Consider the following 22,012-nt stretch of genomic DNA (forward strand, 5'->3'; position numbering starts at 1 on the left):
TTCTTACAGAGGATCCACAAAAGAATTTATTAATCCTGGCGGTCCTAATAAGGATATTGGGAAACTGTTATTGAATTATTGCATTGTCATCAGTCCTTGATACGTTTGCAAAGTTTTAAATTAATCAAATTTCTGCAAATTGGTAAAAATTATGCTCAAAGATTCCATTACATACATACAACCCAAGCTAATAAAAGCGTGGTAAAAATACCGTTACAAGAGTAATTGTTTATCAATAACTTGTGAAATGGTGGTCAAACGCAAGCCTACCATTGTATATAAAAAAAAACATCTCTGTATGGACGGAATTAAAACTGCATCAATAATGTTTGTACTTTAATTACACACAATAAATATCAACAAACACAACATATCCGTTTCAATAGATTACATAAGGGAACATGTCAAATAATAAGGTAACACTATTCTAGGAATAAAAAGCTTTAAACAATATGTAAGTTAACTGAAATAATACAATAATTGATTACAAGCGTAAACATATACGTAAACAAACTTATTACTCAATATAGGTCAAATAGGTCTTTAGTTATGTATCGCTGGTGGGTTCCTATTTTTACTTTTCTAGAATTATCCTGGATACCAGGTTCTGTTTATTAAGTTGAGGTTTTACTTTTGTAGAAAATGTTTCTACAACTTTGTTACAGTCAGTACCTATGCTACAACTATACCCAAATGAATTGTTATTAATATAGAGGAATAATTTCAAAACATAAAAATACCACATGAATGTTGGACGGATAACAATATGTACAAGAAAAGGATTTAAAGGAATAATAATTAATTGACATAAATGATAGAAGTAGTTTACTGATAGGGGTTTAAATATGGAAAATATCTTAGAAACAATTGTAACGTAAATTTAAGTTAAATTATAACAGATAAAATATTTCGATCAGTAATTATGATTCTAATATCATCTCTAACGATATTAATTTGAAAAATAATGGCAAAACACAGTCATAACAATTTAAAATAAAAACACATGTTGTACACATGCATAGCATGTGCATTTATTTAAAACTGTAATGGCACTACGTGTAAAAGGCAAGTAGATTTTATTTTTTTCATGTTGTAACTTATAAAACTATCTAAAGTTCTCGAAACTGACAAGTTCGATTACATTTTAAGTATTTTTTATTTGGCAGCACGTCTCGTCTTCTCCCACTGCACACACAGATGCCTGGATGCCTGTCTGGGTGTGCGTCACCCACTACACACCACACTAGAGCTCCTCATGCCGGGCGGGCGTGTGGTCGCTGACATAGTAAGCGGGCGGTGGAGGCGCGGCCCCGGTGTCAGCGGCCGCCAGCGCGAGGTAGCGGTCGCGTAGGTGATGCGCGGCCGCCTTCGGCTGACGCTCGCGCGTGAATATACCCTTCTTGTTTCCCCCCACGCGTGTTATAGCTACGAACACAAGGTAACTATAGAAAATACCTCAAATGCAGCAGCAATATTAATGGATTGTTTTCTTTCAGATAAACGGCTTTTACGGAAGTTAATGTTTTTACAGGTTCTTACTACTTATATAAATTAACATTTCTACCTACCAAAATTAAGTTTGCATTGCATTGTAATTTTACAGACTACGATTGGTTAAATTTAGTTAGTGTACAAAGCTACCATTCTATCGAAAGTTAGAGAATCTAGGATCTAGGTTAGGTTCAAAATAAGAAAATTGTTGAAAAATAGTATAGCGTTAAATAAGGAATTCATAGTTGAAATTTTAAAAATTGGCGTTACGAATACTGGACCGTAAAAATTTTATTAAACAAAAATTTCCATTAGCGTCCATAAGATTTATTATAAAAAGTTGTAATATAGAAAGAATTATCTGTTTGTTTAAGAAATCGAAAGATAATTATTTATTTTGTCTGATAACAAAGAGTAAATATTTAAGACAAATTACGTAACTTCTGATATTTTAGTGTCAATGAACTAAACAATCTGAAGCAACCTTTATCTTATCAATACTACGAATTGATTGTAACTTACTTTGTGCAGTCTTAAAGTCGGCAAAGTTCCAAATAAACTCGCCGGCAAAGAATCCGGCTTGTCGTAGTCTATCGAATGCTTTGAAATGTTCCGACAATATTGCCACTTGGTATTCTTCCGACCATACGTATTCTGGTATCTGAAATTACAGATAATTATTGGAATTATTTTAAAAATGCAGCTAGGTCGACCGTTGCAGTAAGATAAGATTAAGATTACTTGCTTATTTGGGACATTTTTTACTGTGAAACTTAATGTGAAATGACAATAGCGAATAATAATTGTATATTCAGAAGCATATAGACCTGTAGGTATACGCTGTGACATATGTACGACATAAACACCCAAAGTGTCTCTATGACTTTCTCTTATCCATTTTTTCGTGAAGCAAGGACGCCTTAACTACTACAAACTATGATGTACCGTACCTAGGTGTTAGTCTTCCATTGCTTGACGAAGATTTCTTTTACGCTAAGTAAAAGAATTAAGGTTGGAGTTTTAAGAGCCATTTCACAATTTTACGCTCTGCAAGTTTAGGTAAAGGTCGCATCGCGCGAGTCGTACGAGCCGCGCGATCTTTGTGCTAGTACGTATAGTGTGACAACCAAAAGACCATCGTGATCATTTTCTGATGTATAATAAAAATTATAACTATGGTATAAAATGTTTTTTACATAATTAATTTGTTAAAAATTTCAAGTATGTTATATAACAACAGTCAATAAATTTAAAATAAAATTAAAAAAATCAATTTTATGAAACAATTTTTTTAAATTGATTTAGTTTTTTCAGTTTACGAATGAATCCAATATTTACGATATGAATAAAAAAGCATTTAATGACATCGACACCGACAAACATATTAATTAACAAATAACAAGACAAACAGATTGAAATGCCTATTTGTATTGATAGTGTGAGAAAAGAAAATTAAATTATACATTTGTTTACAGAAATTATCATTATATTATTTTACAGTCATTTTCGTAATATGTTTATTTTATTTATATTTTATTATGAAAGTATCAAATGCGTTTTATCCGCTATAACAACAGGCGCTTGGCGCGTGTGAGCGAAAGAGACGGCTGCGCAGAATTTGGCGTGGACCTTACCTCTAAGAGCGCTAGCGCTCGACTGATTTACCGGGCTTGATGCGTGGCAATATATACTATCTTTTTATTATTTAATATAAAATGTATTAAAAATAATTACATCTTTTAATTATTTTTTTTTTGTATTCCTTAATGATGTAAGTTTACTTTGATGAAGATAGTTCGTTAAAATTTCTTAGTTTTCTAAGAGAAATATCGCTTTTAAAATTGTACTTATTTGGAAAATATTCGTAACTTTAAATTTTTTTTATCGTTTAATAGAGATACAAATGGAATAAAAATCTATGATAGTGGACAACAAAATTATATTCCACATATTATGATATTTTTTTAAAATGGTTTCAACGTAGAGGTTATTGAAAAGTAGGACTTCAAAGTATACATTGCGACCGTTTACTCAGGGAGGAGGCTGATGAAAAGGTTAATAATTTTATACACATAATATAAATCAAAATTCTGATTGGACTATGGACTACAACAAAGGTTGCTCTATTATATTTCAAGAATATAAATTACATTATTGCATCCAACACTGAGATTAACGACGTCAAAATATTACAATTTCGCGGATTGTTACCGATTTTTGTGAAATGGCTCTTAATACATACCAAATGCAACCCAGCAATGGTATCGGCTCCGTACTCGGTCATGATGATTGGTTTGTTGTGTTTCCGGAACCAGGAAGTGGCCTCGTCTATGACGTACGTCGCGATGTCGAGCAGTGAGCCCGTGTTCGCGTACCAGCCGTTGTAGCGGTTGAAACAGATGACGTCCAGATGTTGACCCTGATTTAATTAATAAATAAGTGAAGAAAGTTTGTGCGTCAGCTCTCATTCGACTGGAGTTTACTCCATACAAACGATGATCGTGATTTTAAAAATATATTTATCTCTTTCTTGCAAGAGACGTTGCGCGGTAAAACGTCACTTTCAGCGTTACTGTTTCATAAGATTTCTCTCCATTATATTTTTAAACCACGCGCCTTATATCGTTTTTTATGGAGTAAACTCTAATAAATATCTTTAACTTCCAAACACAGTCGTATGTTACAACTTAATGGCTATAGATAGCAGACGGCATATATATATGTGTGTGTGTGTGTGTGTGTAATGTGGGATCCCAGAGAAAACGAGGGAAGCCCTTGAAAATCCGCATAAATTTTTACTGGGTGTACCGCTTTTGATGATTTTTAATTTAATCGAAAGCCACTGCTTATCATGTCTATATTATCATGTGTATATGTATTTTGAAATAATCTTTGATAATGCGTATTCACTTGACTATTTTTTCGTCTACCTACGTTTTATTACTTGTCGATGTAATTGAAGTCGGTTTTTTTTCGTTTGCCAGCAAACACAATTATCTCGACTCTTCTTGCTATAGTATAAAATTATAGCTCAAACATATAATATATAAGAAGTCTATACATTTAAATAAAATCGAAGTGCCTGTCTGTGATATAAAAATATTAAAATAACGAGTGCTTATTGCTATTTGCCTGATACTAAAATAGGAACAAACAATTTTAAAGGTTTTGTTTGTCTGTCTTTCTGTTAGCCGGGTAATCTCCGGAACAGCTTAACCGATTTTTATGGGACTTTCATTGGAAGATAGAGGAAGTTGTGGAGCAACACCTTTAATGCCTTTGACTGCCTTTAATCCCGGGATTCCCAAGAAACGGGATTTACACAAAAAAAACCTCCACATAGATATGAAATAACCATATATTTTACAATTTTTGCGCACAAAATAAAAAAATCCCGAAAGACTTAAAATGTAAAAAAAGACGTATGAGGGTGCGTTTTTAAGTTCGCGGAATGAGAGGGTTGGAGGGGGGTGATTAGGCTCATTAGGATCGTAACGTGTTTAGTGACTCATAATTAGTATAAATAGGAGATTTCATTGTTATTAGACTATTAGTCTTTGAGCTATCGCCAACCAAGCAACATAATCAGGAGTGAAAAGTTAAATATGGAAAAAATCGAATATCGTGCCGTTATAAAGTTCCTTACCAAGCGAGGAAAATCAGTTGCGACCATAATGGATGAGATGTCATCGGTTTACGGTGACTCTTGTCCAGGAGAAACCATGGTGTACAAGTGGCACAGTTTGTTTTAAAAAGGAAGGGAATCCCTTGAAGACGACCCGAGGCCGGGCAGGAGCATCGAGGTGATCACGCCAGAACTTATCCAAAAAGTCGAAATTCGTACTCAACGATGCTCGACTAAAGAAGAAACAACTTGCAGAAATGGTTGGCGTATCTGATACAACCATTTTTAAAATCCTGCACGATCATCTTGGCATGACTAAGGTCAGCGCAAGATGGGTACCGAGAATGCTCACGCCGCCGCAAAAATAACAACGCGTAGAGTGTTCACGTGCATTTTTGGACCTCTGCAATCAAGACAAGGATGGTGTATTGAGTCAAATTGTTACTGGAGACGAAACTTGGGTTCATCATTATGAACCTGAGTCGAAACAAGACTCTATGCAGTGGCATAAAAAGGGCACAGCACCCCCAAGAAGTTTAAGGTGTTACAGTCAGCTGGGAAACTCATGGCAACGGTCTTTTGGGACTCAGAAGGAATATTATTGATCGATTATAAAGATAAAGGTGTTTCTATAACCGGAGAATACTACGCTTAATATACGCTTCAATCTTAGAGCGATTAAAAGAAGCCATTAAACAGAAAAGACGGGGAAAATTGACGAAAGGTATGCTGCTTTTGCACGACAATGCGCCCGTCCACAAGAGCCGCGTTGCGTTGGCTGCCTTGCTTAAAGTGGGCTTCGATATTTTGAACCACCCACCCTACAGCCCAGACCTGGCCCCGAGTGATTATTACCTCTTTCCAAAAATGAAAAAAGAGCTGCGGGGTAAAAAATTTACCACCGTTGATGAAGTTAAGGAGGCAGTTTCAGCGTATTGTGAGGACAAAGACAAATTTTTATGAGGGTGTAAATAAATTAATTGAAATATCTGAAAATTGTGTCCGTCTTGCAGGTGAATATATTGAAAAGGAAAAATAATTTGGTTTTTTTATTTCAACCCCTTACCCTTCATTCCGCGAACATAAAAACGCTCCCTCGTACCTAATATACAATATATAAATGGTAACAAACAAATAAAATTAAACGTTCTGCATTTTGGCAAGTCTATAGTATTTTTTTTTATTTCCATGATGATAAATTGAAAACGGTTTTAAATGTTTGTCTATATGTCTGTACAACTGTCGCTGGAACGGCTTGGATAAAATAAATGAGATAAATGTCACATGGCAACATAATTATACTTTTCATCCCATAATTTCCACGTGATCCTGTCACGCCATTAAAAAAATACTGAATATCCAGTTTGAATCCCCCACGCGAAAGAAGTCGAAACGAAGTAGTATAACAAATTTCTTTAATTTATTTCGATATTTTACAACAATATTCATATTTACAAAGCAAAACTTAAAAAGTAATTAGTTACAGATTATTGTGGTATTGTATGTTACTATATTGTTTTTACTTTTGTGTATCGTACGTAACCTTCTGATAAATGTTAACCTTCTAATGATGTAAATACTAATGAAAACGGTACAAAAGTTGGTCCAGTACGTCATTATTACTGTTAACGGATATGAAAAAAAAATTAAGATTTTTTCTAATATGAAAACTATTGGGAAAATGTGATTTAATGGAGCAGCAATAAAGCAGCAGAGGTATTACTATGTATGGAAAAAAAAATTTTTTAAAGTTCTACTATTGATTTACCACAGTCGTTAATTAATAGATGTAATGTATCAAAAATTTCGCAGACGAAAGTAAATGTACCTTCTTCTAAAATTCAATAGTTTCATTAAACGTTTCTGGTCTTAGTAAAGCAAAAACATGAACTTTAAAACTGCCTATTTCTATGCCACTTATATGCTGTATCTACAAAATTATATATTATCTAAATTTATTATATGTATTAAATAATTATATAATTTTGTGGGTATGTAAAAATAAATGAAATAGTTCAATTTGTGTAAAGTATACGTACCGATTTATCAGTTACATAGCGTTGTGAGATTGCAATAGTCACCGGTCTCGACAGATCCATGGATTTCACGTGTTTCACCACTTTCCTGAAATATATTGGAGTGTAGTTGTTGAGACTTGTATTTATTCTGGAGACTTCTAGGTAACGCTTTTCAAATATACGGATATATTATTACTAAACATTACTAAATGTCGTAATGCCTCTGATACTAGTATAAACACCTAGAAACTTATGATACAAATAGAATCCAAAAAGTCCTGGAAATATAAACTAAATTTCAAACATCTATATTAATATTATATCATGGTCAGTAGCAGTATAACGTGAAACAAGCGATACAAATACCAATTCATTTACATTTCATGCTCTGTATTTAAAACTAGCAACATTTGTGCTATTTGCGCCTGTGGGGAATTTGGGATAGGGTCGACAACGCGCTTGCGATAGTTCTAGTGTTGCAACTGTCTATAAGCTGCGGTAATCACTTACCATCGGGTGAGCTGTACAATTATTTGCCGACTAAGTACCTCTACAAAAAAACCAGTACCTTTATTTAAAAAAAAAAAACATTTAGGGAGGTAAAAATCTTACGCAAAATAAGCATCAGCCTTGACGTTACTGGATCTTGGTTCGTTGGAGATGGACCACATGATGACGCTGGGGTGGTTCTTGTCACGACGGATGAGTTCCGTTAAAGACTGTTTGTGTTTCGCCAGCAAGGAGTCCGAGAACAAGCTATACATAACAAAAAATTCGCAATAAGTATCAACATAAATAAAAAATACTTAGATACAAATTACTTAGATATAATATAATAATAAGTACTGACACTCTTGACCTCAATCAGTCTTCACTAAAATTATTTAAAACAGGATATTTACCATGTTTTTATTTTTATTTTGCGGAGCTCGATATTTCAAATTTTCAACACTACCTACGAATGTTTTGTTCACGAGGTCGTTTTAAATAATTTTAGTAAGGAAAATAACCATCTTAAATGAATCAATCAGTCTTGCTTACTTGTGTCTTTAATATTTTCAGCAAAATACAACTATAGGAAATAAAGATGTCCTATAATCGTACCTAGACACATACTGATTTTGTGCTTAGTTAAACAATAGCTTACAGTTTATTCTTAAATTATATTTATGTTTAAAATTTATTTTAGTAAAGGTAGAATCAGTTTTTTTGCATGCCGTTATCTGTGCGAAAATAATTCTCATCCTTTTTTTCATTACCACGCAGTACATTTATAAATATTTTAGTTTTAAGTTAAACGAAAGAAGTCATGACTAAAAGTTTTGATTTCTTTGTATGCACAAAGCCTTAAATCTTACTCAGTATCGACGCCAGGACATTCGTCTATTATCATGATGCCGTGTTCGTCCGCCAGCTGGTAGATTTCTTCGGCGTACGGATAGTGGGAAGTGCGGAATGCGTTCGCTCCGACCCATTTAATGAGGTTAAAGTTTTTAACCCACAAAACTGGATCCCAGCCTTTACCGCGTAGCTGGTCATTAAATGTATAAATAGACATGAATATTAGTGTTATGATTATTTTTATTTAAGACTTATTATAAATTCAAAATAACATTAAAGATAATAACAATATTATAAATTAAAAAAAAGTGTAAAGGCGGTCTTGTCAGTAGATAATAGTGCCTGATCTCTTACGGAAACTCTAATAGAGAAAATATTGATAACATAAACAATGAGGTATGAAAATTATTTATTATAATTTTTGATGTTTTATATATTTATTTGTGATAGTCTAAGTTAATCACTCAATTCTAAATTAGGTTTATTTTTCAAAGATTATTTAAATCATAATATCGATATAAAAATACAACAGCTTAACTTACGTTTGAATCCTCATGCATACCAAATCCTCTTAAATATATTGGTTTTTCGTTGATATAGATCGTTGTGTTGCTCCATGTCACCGTCCTTATTCCTACTTTTAAACTGTATGTGTCTATTAACTCTCCTAAGGGACCTACTATTGACGCCTGTAAAGTACGATCGTATTAAAAAAGATGTAAAGGTTCCCTATGCGACTTTGGAAAATATTACCGTCAGAGTTTGTTAAATACATAATTCTTTCAATTTTATTTAGAAACTCAAAAGACAACTGTTATATATATAGTAATATTTAAAGTTAAGATTAACGATGACGTTTTCAAATTCAAGTATCAATAAAGTAAAGTAATTACAAAATTAAGAATTTAATAGTTTATTATTAATTAAATTAAAATACAGTAAACAGTAGTAGCTACATAGCAGTAGATTAAATACTTTTACATTTTTTATGTTTTACCGTAACACTCCTTCTTACATCTCTTAAGCTTGAATCTAAGATAAGGCTGTAGTTTTAATTCCGCATTCTGCTCAGTACATTTAATTTACATAAAATTTAATTACCTTTAAAGTATATAAGTATCCAGGCTCTGGGTGCATGAGGTAAGGCCACCAAAAGTTAGCGTTTCCGATTTCCAAGAGGCCAGCGCAGTCGCTAGCTCCGGCTACTTGAGAGCCATCCTTGTCGAACAATTGAATTAGACATTGTGTATTGTAGATCAAGTTTTTGTATGTCACATTGTAGACAATGAAACCTGTGTGGGTGGAAGCAAAGTTATTTTTAAGTAATCTATACTAATGTTATAAAACTGAAAAGTTTGCTTGTTTGTTAGTTTAAACGCACCAATATCAGGAGCTACTGGTTCGAATTGAAATATTCTTTTTGTGCTGGATAGACCATTGATTGATTTGACCCACCCACCCCTAAATATATTTTTTATTTTTTGACAAATTTTTATACTTTTATTTCATTATGATTTGGAATTAAAAATACATACAATCCTAAATTTTCATCCTTCTATTACCAACCCCTATTTTTTAATAGCGTTTAGCGGAAAGACAACGTTTGCCGGGTCAGCCAGTATAATGTATGGAAAGATCATCACGATCAAAACAGTGCCAGTTTGTTGGTTTGGTGTTTGTTGTGTGTTCGACAACTGTCTCGAGTCTGGGTGTGATATAAATTGATAATTATATGTATTACTAGCTGTGCTCGCGACTTCGTCCGCGTGGAATAGTGAATTTACATATTCAACGTGATTCTTTAAATTAGCATAACTTTTTTATTTATGAATTTGAAGACACAATTTGAAGATGATGAAGAACTAAAAGCCACCATAAACGATTTTTTTATGCGCCCAAGATGAAGATATATTTTCAAACGGAATTATGGCTTGAGAAAAAAAATATCTTAAATGTATTAACCTAAAGGTTGATTATGTAGAAAAATAAAATTATAATAAACCTAATAATTTATAACCTAGTTATTCTCATTACTTTTTGAACTCCCCTCGTATGGTTTGATAGTCACAGCCTACAGCCAAGCAACCTGTTTCTCATGAACCGTTATTGTTCGCCTGCCACGTTGATATGATCATTCCATTGTGGTTTACTGACTGATATATGTATGTAGGATAATTTATTCAAGGATAATGTGTACTTATTTAACTTTTGGTAAATCTATTTCATTTGTTTTTTAAATAAAAATGACTCATCGTAATGTATGTACGCGCGTAACTTCCGACAACTGTCCGAAATTTTCAAGTTTTGCATAAAAGAAAATTAAAAAAATATCGGTATGGTGAAAAAAAAAATTGTGGTACCAAGTACGCCGCATTGTGGAATATTTGGGTCCTTTTCGGATCAAAAATCCTATATTTTTACAGCGCTTTTTATCTTGTTTTAAAACGTGGGATTTACTTATAATATCTAGTTCCTCACAGAAAATGACAAGAATAATAAAATATGATGAGTTAAGTTTTAAAAGTAAAAAACAATTAGTTGATAAGTATACCACAACGTACTCATCAAAATAAAAAAGGAAGCCGCAATTGATATCCATTTCCGTTCCCAGACTCGCATTAAATTTTTTCATATATCTTTGTTATTAGCAAATATTAGCCGCTAATTTTTTCATATGTTTTTCAAGAGTATTTAAACTATAAAGAAACGTTAATTTCAAAGCATCGGGAGACGTCGGTAAGTGTTAAAAGCTTCGACGAAGTTCAGATATTTCTGTTTTTCTTCCAAGTCGTAAACATGTTCAAGAAAAAAATAAATATATTAAAATATTTTTTACAAATCTTCTCAAAATAAGTTTTTCAAAATTACATAATACTCAATACTTTACTTTTCAACATTTTTAACTTAACTATATCTTTTTGAAAATTGTAAAAGAAGTTGAATTTTTTCATTAATAAAAATCATGTAAAACAATTTATTTGCGCCAAAAACATAATTAATTGTTACATAATATTAAAGTCTGACTATCGAACTATTAAATAAAATTAATAAAGTAGCCTATTTCTGTCATTGGTAAAACTGATTTATAATGTGCCTTTGTTCAGCCATAATCCACAGTGCGCCGGTTCAGCTAGCAACTAGTGTACCTATACTTATAACCAACCAATAGAAATACACGTTTTTGTATGAAAACATGCTAGTCTGAATCCTATTTCTATAATAGTATGCAAAAAAACTACCTAACTTATGTTTAAATTATTACTTTAGATTTTGACTGTATTAGATTATATAAATTTTTAAACGTATTTTTGTTATTTATTAGGTCACGTTAGCTAGACATAGGCCTCCACAAGTTCGCGCCAAAAAATGGCGTGAACTCATGTGTGTTCCCTATAGTTACGACGCTGGGCAGGCGGGTTGGTGACCGCGGGGCTAACTTTGCTGCACCGAAGACTCTGCTGCCCGTCTTTGGCCAGTGTATTTGAAAGCCAGGAGTTGATGGTTATCCCGCCATCAGTCGGTTTTTTAAGTTTCGAGATGGTAGTGGTGGAACTGTGTAATCCCTTTATCGCCTCTTACGACACCCACGGGAAGAGAGGGGGTGGCTATTTTCTTTACTACCCTAACCACACAGATATTATCTGTAAATATTTAGTTCTTAAGTTGTTGATTGTTAATATTATGTGTGTATTGAAAAAATTCGAAATAAATTGGTTTTTGAAACATAGTCCATAGTCGTATTAATCATCTATTTCTATTTTTTGTATATTTTTTTGTTAATTTAATTAATTTTGTTGTATAATCTATTTTTTTTAATCTTGATAACAAGGTTTAATTAAATCAGTTAGCCTTGTTAGCTCGGTTTAGCCGTGAAAGTCAAGCAAATATACAATTCTCGTACAAAATTGTGTTCTTTATTTTATTCATAATATTTCCGCTATTTCATATCCTCGAATCCTAAATTCTTAATAATCTCCAACTTCAGTATCACGTACGTTTCATAGTTTCAATAACTATTTCTTAAGTCTCTTTACATAAGATAAGTATTTTATACCTATACATATTTATTTTAGAAATCTGAAGTTTTCATTGAACGCCTTTGTAAGATATGCTTACTTGTACCTACTATCGTGACGTAGGGACAACTTCAACTTTCGTTTGTATTGAGTGAGCTACACACCTGTTTCAGGGCCGTCTTTACGAAGGGTAAATAAACATTGATAGTATGAAAAACACTTACGTATTTATAAGTGTACTACATGCAATCGTTGTGAAGGCAAAACTTTTAATAAAGTGTAAGAAGAATTAATAATTTTAATTATTAATTAATCTAATACATATATAAAATTCTCGTGTCGCGGTGTTTGTAGTTAAACTCCTCCGAAACGGCTTGACCGATTCTCATGAAATTGTATGTGCATATTGGGTAGGTCTGAGAATCGAACAACATCTATTTTTCATATCCCTAAGTTATAGGGGGGGGATTTAGGGGGGTTAATAGCATATATGGCAAAACAACGTTTGCGGGGTCAGCTATTAGTTATTCTATAAATTTAATTCAAATTTTCGAACTATGACAACTTTGTTATTTTTCGATAGTCTTATACGGCTGATCTGAAGTGTCATTATAAAACGAACGCGGATAAGAAAAATTGGATGGTGTACAAAAAAGGTCACCAACAACTAATAGCCCGTGGATGTAGTACAAACTGCATTTAAAGTGTATCTATACTAATATTATAAAGCTGAAGAGCTTGTTTGTTAGTTTGATTGTTTGTTTGAATGTGCTTATCTCAGGAACTACTTGTCCTATTTGAAAAATTCTTTCAGTGTTGGATAGCCTTTTCATCGAGGAAGGTTATAGGCTATATTTGTCCAAATTAAAGCGCGTGAAGCTGCGGGGCACAGCTAGTATATTATATAGCGCGTATCAATCGATGAATTGACAAAATGTTTAAGCAAAATGTTCTTTATTAAAAAGTGACAATCATCGAAGTAAGTAATTACAAGAATAATTCAATATAATTAATTCAATTTACTTGCAATATAATTGATGTATCTAACAATTTGTGTGTTTTCTACTATGTAGTCGTATCTACCTGTAGTCAGTATGGGTCTCTTGTGTATGAAATTTTGTGCTTGTATCTTAGTTATATTAGTAATCTGCAAGTTTGTCAGACTGAATACATGTTTAGATGTTCCGGAAGTGCTACTGGTTCAGACTTATGGACATAAATCAACGAAGCGTAGGTAGTTATATTAATATAATGGCTGGACTAATTAGTGTAGGTTTACTTTATAAAATAATAATCGTATTTTGTTAGCATTTTTATAATAAATACAGTTCAACCTCTAATATCCCACCGCTGGGCATAGGCCTCTTTCGCCATTTTTCATATTAGGTTATAGAATACTTTAAAAGTCCCGCTGTCATACTCGCCCATAAGAAATTAATAACACTTGGTTCAGTCATGATTCACATTAGTATTATAATTGTAAAAGTAACTCTGTCTATATGTCAGGCTTTCACTGCCAAAACACTAATTAATACAAGGGGCGCAAGGGCCAATTACTATGAAAATATTTATTCAAGTGAGTTAAATAAAAAAAAATGAAATAAAAATAAACGAATACTCAAACGAGGTTACGTGGCATCATATCTTTGTAACTTATTTTATTTTCTTTAATTAAAAAATATGAAGAATTAAGGTTAAAGAAAATATACGTATTAGTAATTCCATACATGACACGTCATTCGCAATTTAACTAAACTACTGTTATATATACTATTGTTATATATAAAGTATCATATGTTATACGACTTTTTATTTTATAGGTGTTGTCTTTGTATAATGTTCACCAGAATCTTTTCAGTATTTGGTAAGTTTTTCACTTATAATAATCTAGCACACAATTTTATTTTTTATTTTATTAAGGTTTCTTATAAATCGTATCTACAGTAATCTATCTTTCTTATCTATTAAGTATCTATCTTAAGTAAAAAATATCTTACTTCTTTTATCCAAAGGTTGTGAAATTAAAAAAAATCATTGATGAAGCACAAAAACATTTTCGATAACCTAATAGACGAGCTAAGCCACTCATATGAAATATAAAAACAACCATTTGCTATAAAGCTCCCGCCATCATCCGTCATCGTCATCATAAAATCCATAACTCACCAGTCAATCCTTGTATATCCGTGTTCACGATAACATCGTCGATGTAAGTCTGCGGTGTGGTGTACAGGAACACGGAGCGATGGATGCCCGCATAGTTGAAGAAGTCGAATGTGTACGATTGTTCTTGACGTACTTTCGTATTACTAGTAAAGAAAGACAATTACTTATATTCTAATTAATAGTGTATTCACACTCATCACAAAACTATGGACACGGTAAATATTATTGTAATTTGACTTTATCTAAGCTAATATTATGAGTCAATTAGTTGTTCTTTTAATGGAAAATATAGATGAATAGTTTGCCGATGAAACGGCAAATATAAGATAAACGTGTAGATTTTGTGGGAAAATGTCATTCACATATTGTTGATTCTTATCCTAAAAGTAGACGTCAGTGAGATTTAATATTATTATAGACGTAGTCTCAGCAAAAAGCTCAGGCCGCTCTCCAACCATGAGGACTGAAGAAGACAGCGGGAAGCCGCTGGATTCAGAGGACGCAGGACATTCCTTTCTTAAATTTAGCTTCCTTTACTAACCACCATTATCTACTTACAAAATATTTGTTTTATCTCTAATTCAGTAAATATTTATAGACGGATGTGAAAATATAACATCAGACGAACCGGCTGATAACAAAAAATCTACATAAAAAAGAGTAACTTTTATTTGTTTTAGTAAAATCAATATAACAACACTAGAAAACCTGAATCATATCCAACCTCTCCTTTTGTCGTTGCGTACAAAGCTTACATTCAAATTTTTTGATATACAGGCACACAACTTACAAGCGAGAAGTATTAATTTAAACCAAGTATGTACTACAATAAATTCGTTTTAAGAAAATAGTGACTCATCGTTGTTGTTGTAGTTTAACCTTGCCTCTTGATTAAATTGTAGAAAATTAGCACGCGCTAATCATATTGACAGCTTTACCATTTCTAGGCTATGTGTAAAGACCAGAAAAATACAAGTAGCAGTTTAAGTTGATCTGTAAACCTATCATGTTATAGATGTAGTTTAATATCTCTTCTTCCTCGCTTGTATGTGTTTATATGCAAAGACTGTGAATTACTCACTCGACAATAATATCTCTGATGTTGCCCTGTGGCACCGTGTCGCTGAGCAACGTGTTGTCCACCACAACCGTGAGGAGGTTGCTGCTGGTGTAGTTTACGAACTGGGTGATTTCGACCTCGAAGGGTAAGTGACCGATTTCGTGGTAAGTCACCGCTTTTCCGTTGATCCACTAAGAAACAAAACAAATAAATTGCTGTAATAGGTGATATATATAATAATTCACTAAAAGATTGCGCGTAATGACGCTGGCTCTATCGAAATGATGTCACGATCTCATTTATTCATACCAAGTCTATTTTGTGATATTATAATGAATATTACTCGGGACAGGCTAATGAATATCAAAATCTAGTAGAATTATACAAACAAAATTAAATAATCTGTTTGTAAACAGCAAAGGAGCAAAGTTACGGAATAAACTCTAGCCTTGCGCTTTTATAGAAAGGAAGAAGAGAAAGGCTGGCCTGCTTCGCCTAGGACTTTTACATGTCAAATTATTTCAGTACTAAGATGATAACATGTTTTTTACGGATAGAAAAGCTCTGAATTAATGGACAGCTACTCAACTACCTCTACCTAATAAATTTCAAATGGAAGAAGTATCAAGTTAGCTTAAACAACAATGGAGTAGCAGTAGTTTTTGAAGTATGAGTCGTTTTACTCAATTTGTAAGTACTTTTATCTGTATTTCACTTTATCATAGAACGGAAGCTGTTCAAGCGATATTCCATTGAGATAACTAAATACCACTTAAGATTCACGAGTTAAATATTTTTACAGATAACATATTCCATAAAAAATTTGTGTAGTCATATGTATATTTATGATAACAAATAGATACATTTATGAAAATGTCTACTAATTTTGTGTTTATATTAAAAATTGCGTTAGCGCCGTTAAATTTTATATTCGTTTCATTTCTATAATTACCAAATCCGGTGGTAAGTACCTATGGTGAAAGAATTATTAAAATCACTTTCTTGATTTTATGAAATTACAAACAAATGAGTCTTTCCCCTACAGAACTCAAAAATAAGTTAGCATCGCAAACTTTTTTTTTTCTCTTACTCATTTAACCCTAATTCTATTTCCAAAATAAAGGTATTGAAAATAGCTGGATTTGAATTATTACTTAGTTACGAATTCAGCTACATATCAGATAGACTAGTCTTTTTAGATATTAGTAGAAATAAAAAGAGAAATTTAGGGCACAATGTTAGATATAAGTATTGTGCTAATATTAAATTATTAATTCATGCATTTTGAATATTTATTTTTTATTCAATAGGCTCAAAGCTCAACGACATACAGGCTCAGTAATGGGAATATTTCCCAGGTGGGTTTCTGACCGTGGGCTATTATATCACTCCTAACAGGCTTTACGCTTGGTTGAAGGGGAAAATATGAATATTAGTAATGCTTTCAAAATGAATATAAATATGTAAATAGTTTCACTTTTCATATGGTCTTAATTCGTTTGCGTTTATTGTTGTTTAATTTGCTCCCGATGGAAATGCCAATTATTTGATTTTTCTTGTTGTTGAATGAGGACCGCTCTGATTTAATGGTGCGTGTGCCGTGTCGGCGGCGCCTTAAACACCGACGCGACGGTCGCGTTTTCGATTCCCGCTCGGAGTGGATATTTGTATTTATACAAATATTTATTTCCGGTCTGGTTGTTAATGCTTGTGGTTCTATGCCCAGCAGTGGGATATTACAGGCTGAAGCGAGTGTTTAATGTCTATCATATACTTTTTTTTTATATCACTAAGTCGGCAAACAAGCGTACGGCTCACCTGATGGTAAGCGATTACGGTAGCTTATAGATACCTGCAACACCAGAAGCATCGCAAGCGCGTTGCCGACCCAATCCCCAATCCCCTCAGGAGCTCTGATCACCTTACTCACCAACAGGAACACAATACTGCTTAAAAACAGTATTATTTTGCTGTGATCTTCTGTAAGGTCGAGGTACTACCCCAGTCGGGCTGCTCCATATTTTGAGCAGGGAATTCCTGCTGTGCCCTACCTCAGTTAACTTTACTTTCCAGATATCTCTAGAAACATAGAACACTATAGAGGACTTTATCAAAAGATTATTTTTTTTATGTCTCTATGAAAACACTTTACAATTTTCGGATACTTTGACATCTGTTAGTTTTTTTCACGTGTCATTTGCGTTTTCCAAATCATGTAATTTTGTTAAAAAAAATTAACAACTGCAATTTTACCACATTCTATTTACATAACATAATTAATAAATTCTGATTTAGAACAATAGTTACAACTTATACCTCTTTTCATTCCAAAATTTGTCTCTTTGTTCTGAATTGAACAAGATGTAGACTAGTTAATGTAAGTTAACTTTCATCAGTTTCGTGTGACGATGTCTCGTATATCATGACGGTTACCGCATTCTTTAAATACGAATATATGCCACACTCTAACCGCATTATTAATTTCACCTATAGTATTACAAGATTCTAATGTAATGGCTTGAGAAAGCCAAGGGAAGACGTGTTTTCGCACGACTGTTCCATGAAGCGTGATTGAGAGCGAACTTTGCGAGCCGTCTGGTAGTTTTAACGCACAAAATGTGAACTACAAATGTTACCACATTGATGACTCATTAAACCCTAATTCTATTCCAACCATGAGATCATAAATTGTTCTAAAATAAAGTAGCGTTACTTTAGCTCCTCTAATTACAAAATAATTATCAATTTTTACGCGAGCGAAGCCGTGGGCAACTGCTAGTAAATAGATAAAAACATAAGTGATTTGATATTATAAAAATATGTGATATTTTTTATGAGGTATACAACAAATTGGACCACTAAATTCTTCCATATATTAATTTGTACTAATCACTAATGTGAGTAATGATAACTGATCAATAGCAATGCTACTTTCCTTGAATTAACTGAAAAAAATATTTTTACGGAACATTAAATATTGAAGTCACTACAAAAATTAATTGCTATAAACAGCAGAACGAAATGTTTTCAGTAGTATCTAATTCTTAATAGTAATTTTTTTAATATATTTCACAAGAGTAATAATCTACGTATTAAATTATTAATACGCGAAGCAAAAACTTTGTACCACTTTTTACAAAATTTGCGAGGACGGAGGAGTGTGAAATTTCGCAGTTATGTTTATACAATTACAAACAACCGCTCTGGTGTTGTGGTGTGAGTAGTCACCTAAAACACCGAAGGTTTGCTGGTTCGATTCCCGTTCGGAATGGATATTTTTATCTGTACAAATATTTCTTTCCTGTTTAGATGTCTATCCTTGTGGGTCTCTCCAACGTGCCTCGGAGAGCACGTTAAGCCATCGGTCCCGATTGTTATAAATAACTGATAGCGATCGATACTCATAGTAGGGAACATACCCGCCAACCCGCAGTGTAGCAGCGTGGTGGATTATGCCCAAGAGTGGGATTTTACAGGCTGAATGCATCCATGCATGCATAGTTTATATAGAGAAGGAGTACAGAATGATTTTTTTTTAATTATGCATAAAAATACATTAAATTAATTAAAAAAAAAAAAACATTACACTCATTACCATGTATTTGACACACACACACACACACACGCATATATAAAATCTTTTGTTTATTAATTAAGTATAGTTTTTGACAACAGAACCTTAATAATTTTCAAACTTGTAATTTTAAGTTAATTATGGTCGAATTTCGACCACTGGGCGACAACTAGTATTTATAATTGTTTTACCGTTATTATTTGGTAGCCATTACAAGTTTGACATGTCTGATCCTGCTCAAGACTTTAATGTATTTCATACTCTTATATCATAGGAGTATTTTTCTTCTGGGATCGTTCGGTGCGAGGTGTTATGAGACATTTGTAATGTCACGAGTTGAGACAGGTCAGTGGAGTGTGGCGTGTCGGGATCAATTGTGAATAAGTGACTCCATTCAAAAACATGTACTTGGATTCATTTAATCCGAATCTACTGAGATGTATCAGGTTAAAGGTCTATAATTTGTAGTTTTGGTAATAAACGAAAATTTGGCCATTAAAATCGTTCAAAAATCTTAATAGAAATCAAGATTTATCAAATGTATACTCAAGTTCTTATCTTTAATCGCGTTATTAAATTTAATAAAATTTAAGAATCATCTAGAAAAAAATATCTTGAAATTAATTTTGAAATTATTTATGTAAAATTTAATATGCTAATCTAAAAAATGAGCCTCCGAAATCCAAAAATGTTTGTAAAAAATAGCAGTATCAAGTTTGTTCTGTTAGCTATATCAACTAGTCATTTATTATTAAGAGAAGATAAAAATTTATTTGTTACCATAAAGTGGAAATTATTCAAATCACCATAACAGTGATATTCCAAGATTAGTTTAGTATTCATAATTTGACACAGCTTATAGGTCAGTATTGGTCATTCGATTTGTCGTAGTGGGCGCGGCGACCTAACGTGACACCCGTCTCGCGCGCCCTGATAAATTGTTCAATTATTCGAGCAATTGCCTAGTGACAGATGACTGGCACAGATACCTTAATTTTGAATTTACGTGACCCTTCTTCAGGTCCGTCGGAATAGGAATTTACTACAAATCCTAAATATTATGCCTATTACTAGGAAAAGGAATACCTGTCTACTTCATTTGACATTTCCTTCACATAATGTTTTATTTCAACGGGCAAAACCTAAATTTAAGGTTTTTGGGTTAATATTATCAGTTCTCCACTGATGCAAATGACATATAATGTTTTTGAAATATTATGAAGAAAAAAATTAATATAAGAAAATATTCTTACCACTTGAGCAGCGTAGTGAACACTTGAGAATCGGAGCCAAACGCGTTGTTCTTCTTTAATCCACCACGGTGGGACATGGAAACGCCTGTCATACCACACCAGACCAACGTGGTCTCTTAGCGATGCATCTTCGCCAATGTCGTTGTACGATGCCGGCACGGGCATATGTATTACTGGTCCCGTCTGTACCCAAATTTTTATCAATAACGCATTTTTTTTTTGTTTTATCTTTATACTTAAGGATTCCTAATTTTTTATTTAGTTAATAGTTATATGATTAGTTTCAGAGCTATTTTAATTATTAGGCTATTAAGGGTTTATTTCTGCTTTAAAAACAGACTTCTATTAAAATTTAATACAATTTTCTAGATGCGACAGGGGGTTTGAAAAAGTGACGATGGTGATAAAAATAGCCTATGTGTTATTCGGGATAGTTATTATCACCTAATTTGTAATATAATATGTAACTATATGATCCACATATTAATAATTTTACAACGTCTGTTTTGTCGATGCGATAACGATGTGACACGTGTGGGTGTGTGTGTGACAAAGACTTCAAGAAACATATCTGGCATAAATATTAAGTACAAAATAAATTCTGCAACAAACATATTTTGTAACAAAGCTTAAAAGTGTTTTATTGTAATTATACTTACATATACACATATTAATATTGATGATTCTAAAGATTTAAAAGTATGCTCGAGAAACCAGAACCCGAGGTTAATAACCTGGTGAGCTATGGTTGAATAAATATACCATACAAACAAAAAGGTGAGAAAACTTTAAAAACTTTTTATACTCATATGTTTTTATGGAATCTCCGATCAATTAATTATAAACAAATATTACGGTTGATGATTATATAGAATGAATATTAACCTTAACCAAATCCTGTTCATACCAGCCATTACGGTATCCGTATTCAGGGTCTGTTGGTGATCTTCTAAAGTTCCAAATTCCATCTAAATTTTTCAAATCTCTAGTCTCTGTCGCTTTCGGGTACAACGCGGCTCCATTATATTCGGATTTTGTCTTTTGCAATTGGTCGATATCGTTCGCGCTCGCTGTTCCCGGAACGGTCGCATTGATGGTTGATATGATAATGGATATGACTATTAAACTTGATTGACTCCTCATGATTATCTGCAAAGAATGCAGTATACATTGAGTATATTTCCTTAATACTCATTATATAGGCAACAAAGGTCAAAGGAATAAGTACCTATTCTAAATTGTACGTGTTTATTATCAATAACATATGTAATTTATTATTATTTAACACACATAACTTATATATTATTAAAAGATATGATACTGGAAAAAAATGCACTTATGGTAAGTGAAACGCTTTTGAAAGACAAGCAGTTTCGTTATTAGTTTATATTGCATGTTGATGTCGTGAGCTCTCATGAGGCGATAAGAAAGTGATATATTAACTTCTTTCATACATAACAAACTATCT

At 32.8% G+C, this 22,012-nt stretch overlaps 1 protein-coding gene across 1 annotated transcript; it reads right to left on the minus strand.

The window, feature by feature from the left end:
• Window positions 1–323: 323 nt before the first annotated feature.
• LOC123656590 (beta-glucuronidase) lies at window positions 324–21,687 on the minus strand. The gene is made up of 12 exons (XM_045592260.1): window positions 21,430–21,687; window positions 20,545–20,727; window positions 15,739–15,908; window positions 14,658–14,800; window positions 9,577–9,767; window positions 9,018–9,164; window positions 8,493–8,665; window positions 7,747–7,890; window positions 7,156–7,240; window positions 3,734–3,910; window positions 2,014–2,152; window positions 324–1,425 (listed from the first exon to the last, which is right to left on the minus strand). The coding sequence occupies exons 1-12, from the start codon at window positions 21,685–21,687 to the stop codon at window positions 1,244–1,246; spliced, it is 1,992 nt and encodes a 663-aa protein (XP_045448216.1). The 3' UTR covers window positions 324–1,243.
• Between the last annotated feature and the right edge of the window lie 325 nt (window positions 21,688–22,012).

This window comes from Melitaea cinxia, chromosome 9 (genome assembly GCF_905220565.1).
Source record: "Melitaea cinxia chromosome 9, ilMelCinx1.1, whole genome shotgun sequence".
Taxonomy (NCBI): Eukaryota; Metazoa; Arthropoda; class Insecta; order Lepidoptera; family Nymphalidae; genus Melitaea; species Melitaea cinxia.

Coding starts and splice junctions, on each gene's coding strand:
- LOC123656590 (XM_045592260.1), bottom strand. CDS start 21,687: ATGAGGAGTCAATCAAGTTTAATAGTCATATCCATTATCATATCAACC. Junction 20,728..21,429: donor ATGAACAGGATTTGGTTAAG/GTTAATATTCAT, acceptor ATTTGGGTACAG/ACGGGACCAGTAATACATAT. Junction 8,666..9,017: donor GTATGCATGAGGATTCAAAC/GTAAGTTAAGCT, acceptor TTTAATGACCAG/CTACGCGGTAAAGGCTGGGA.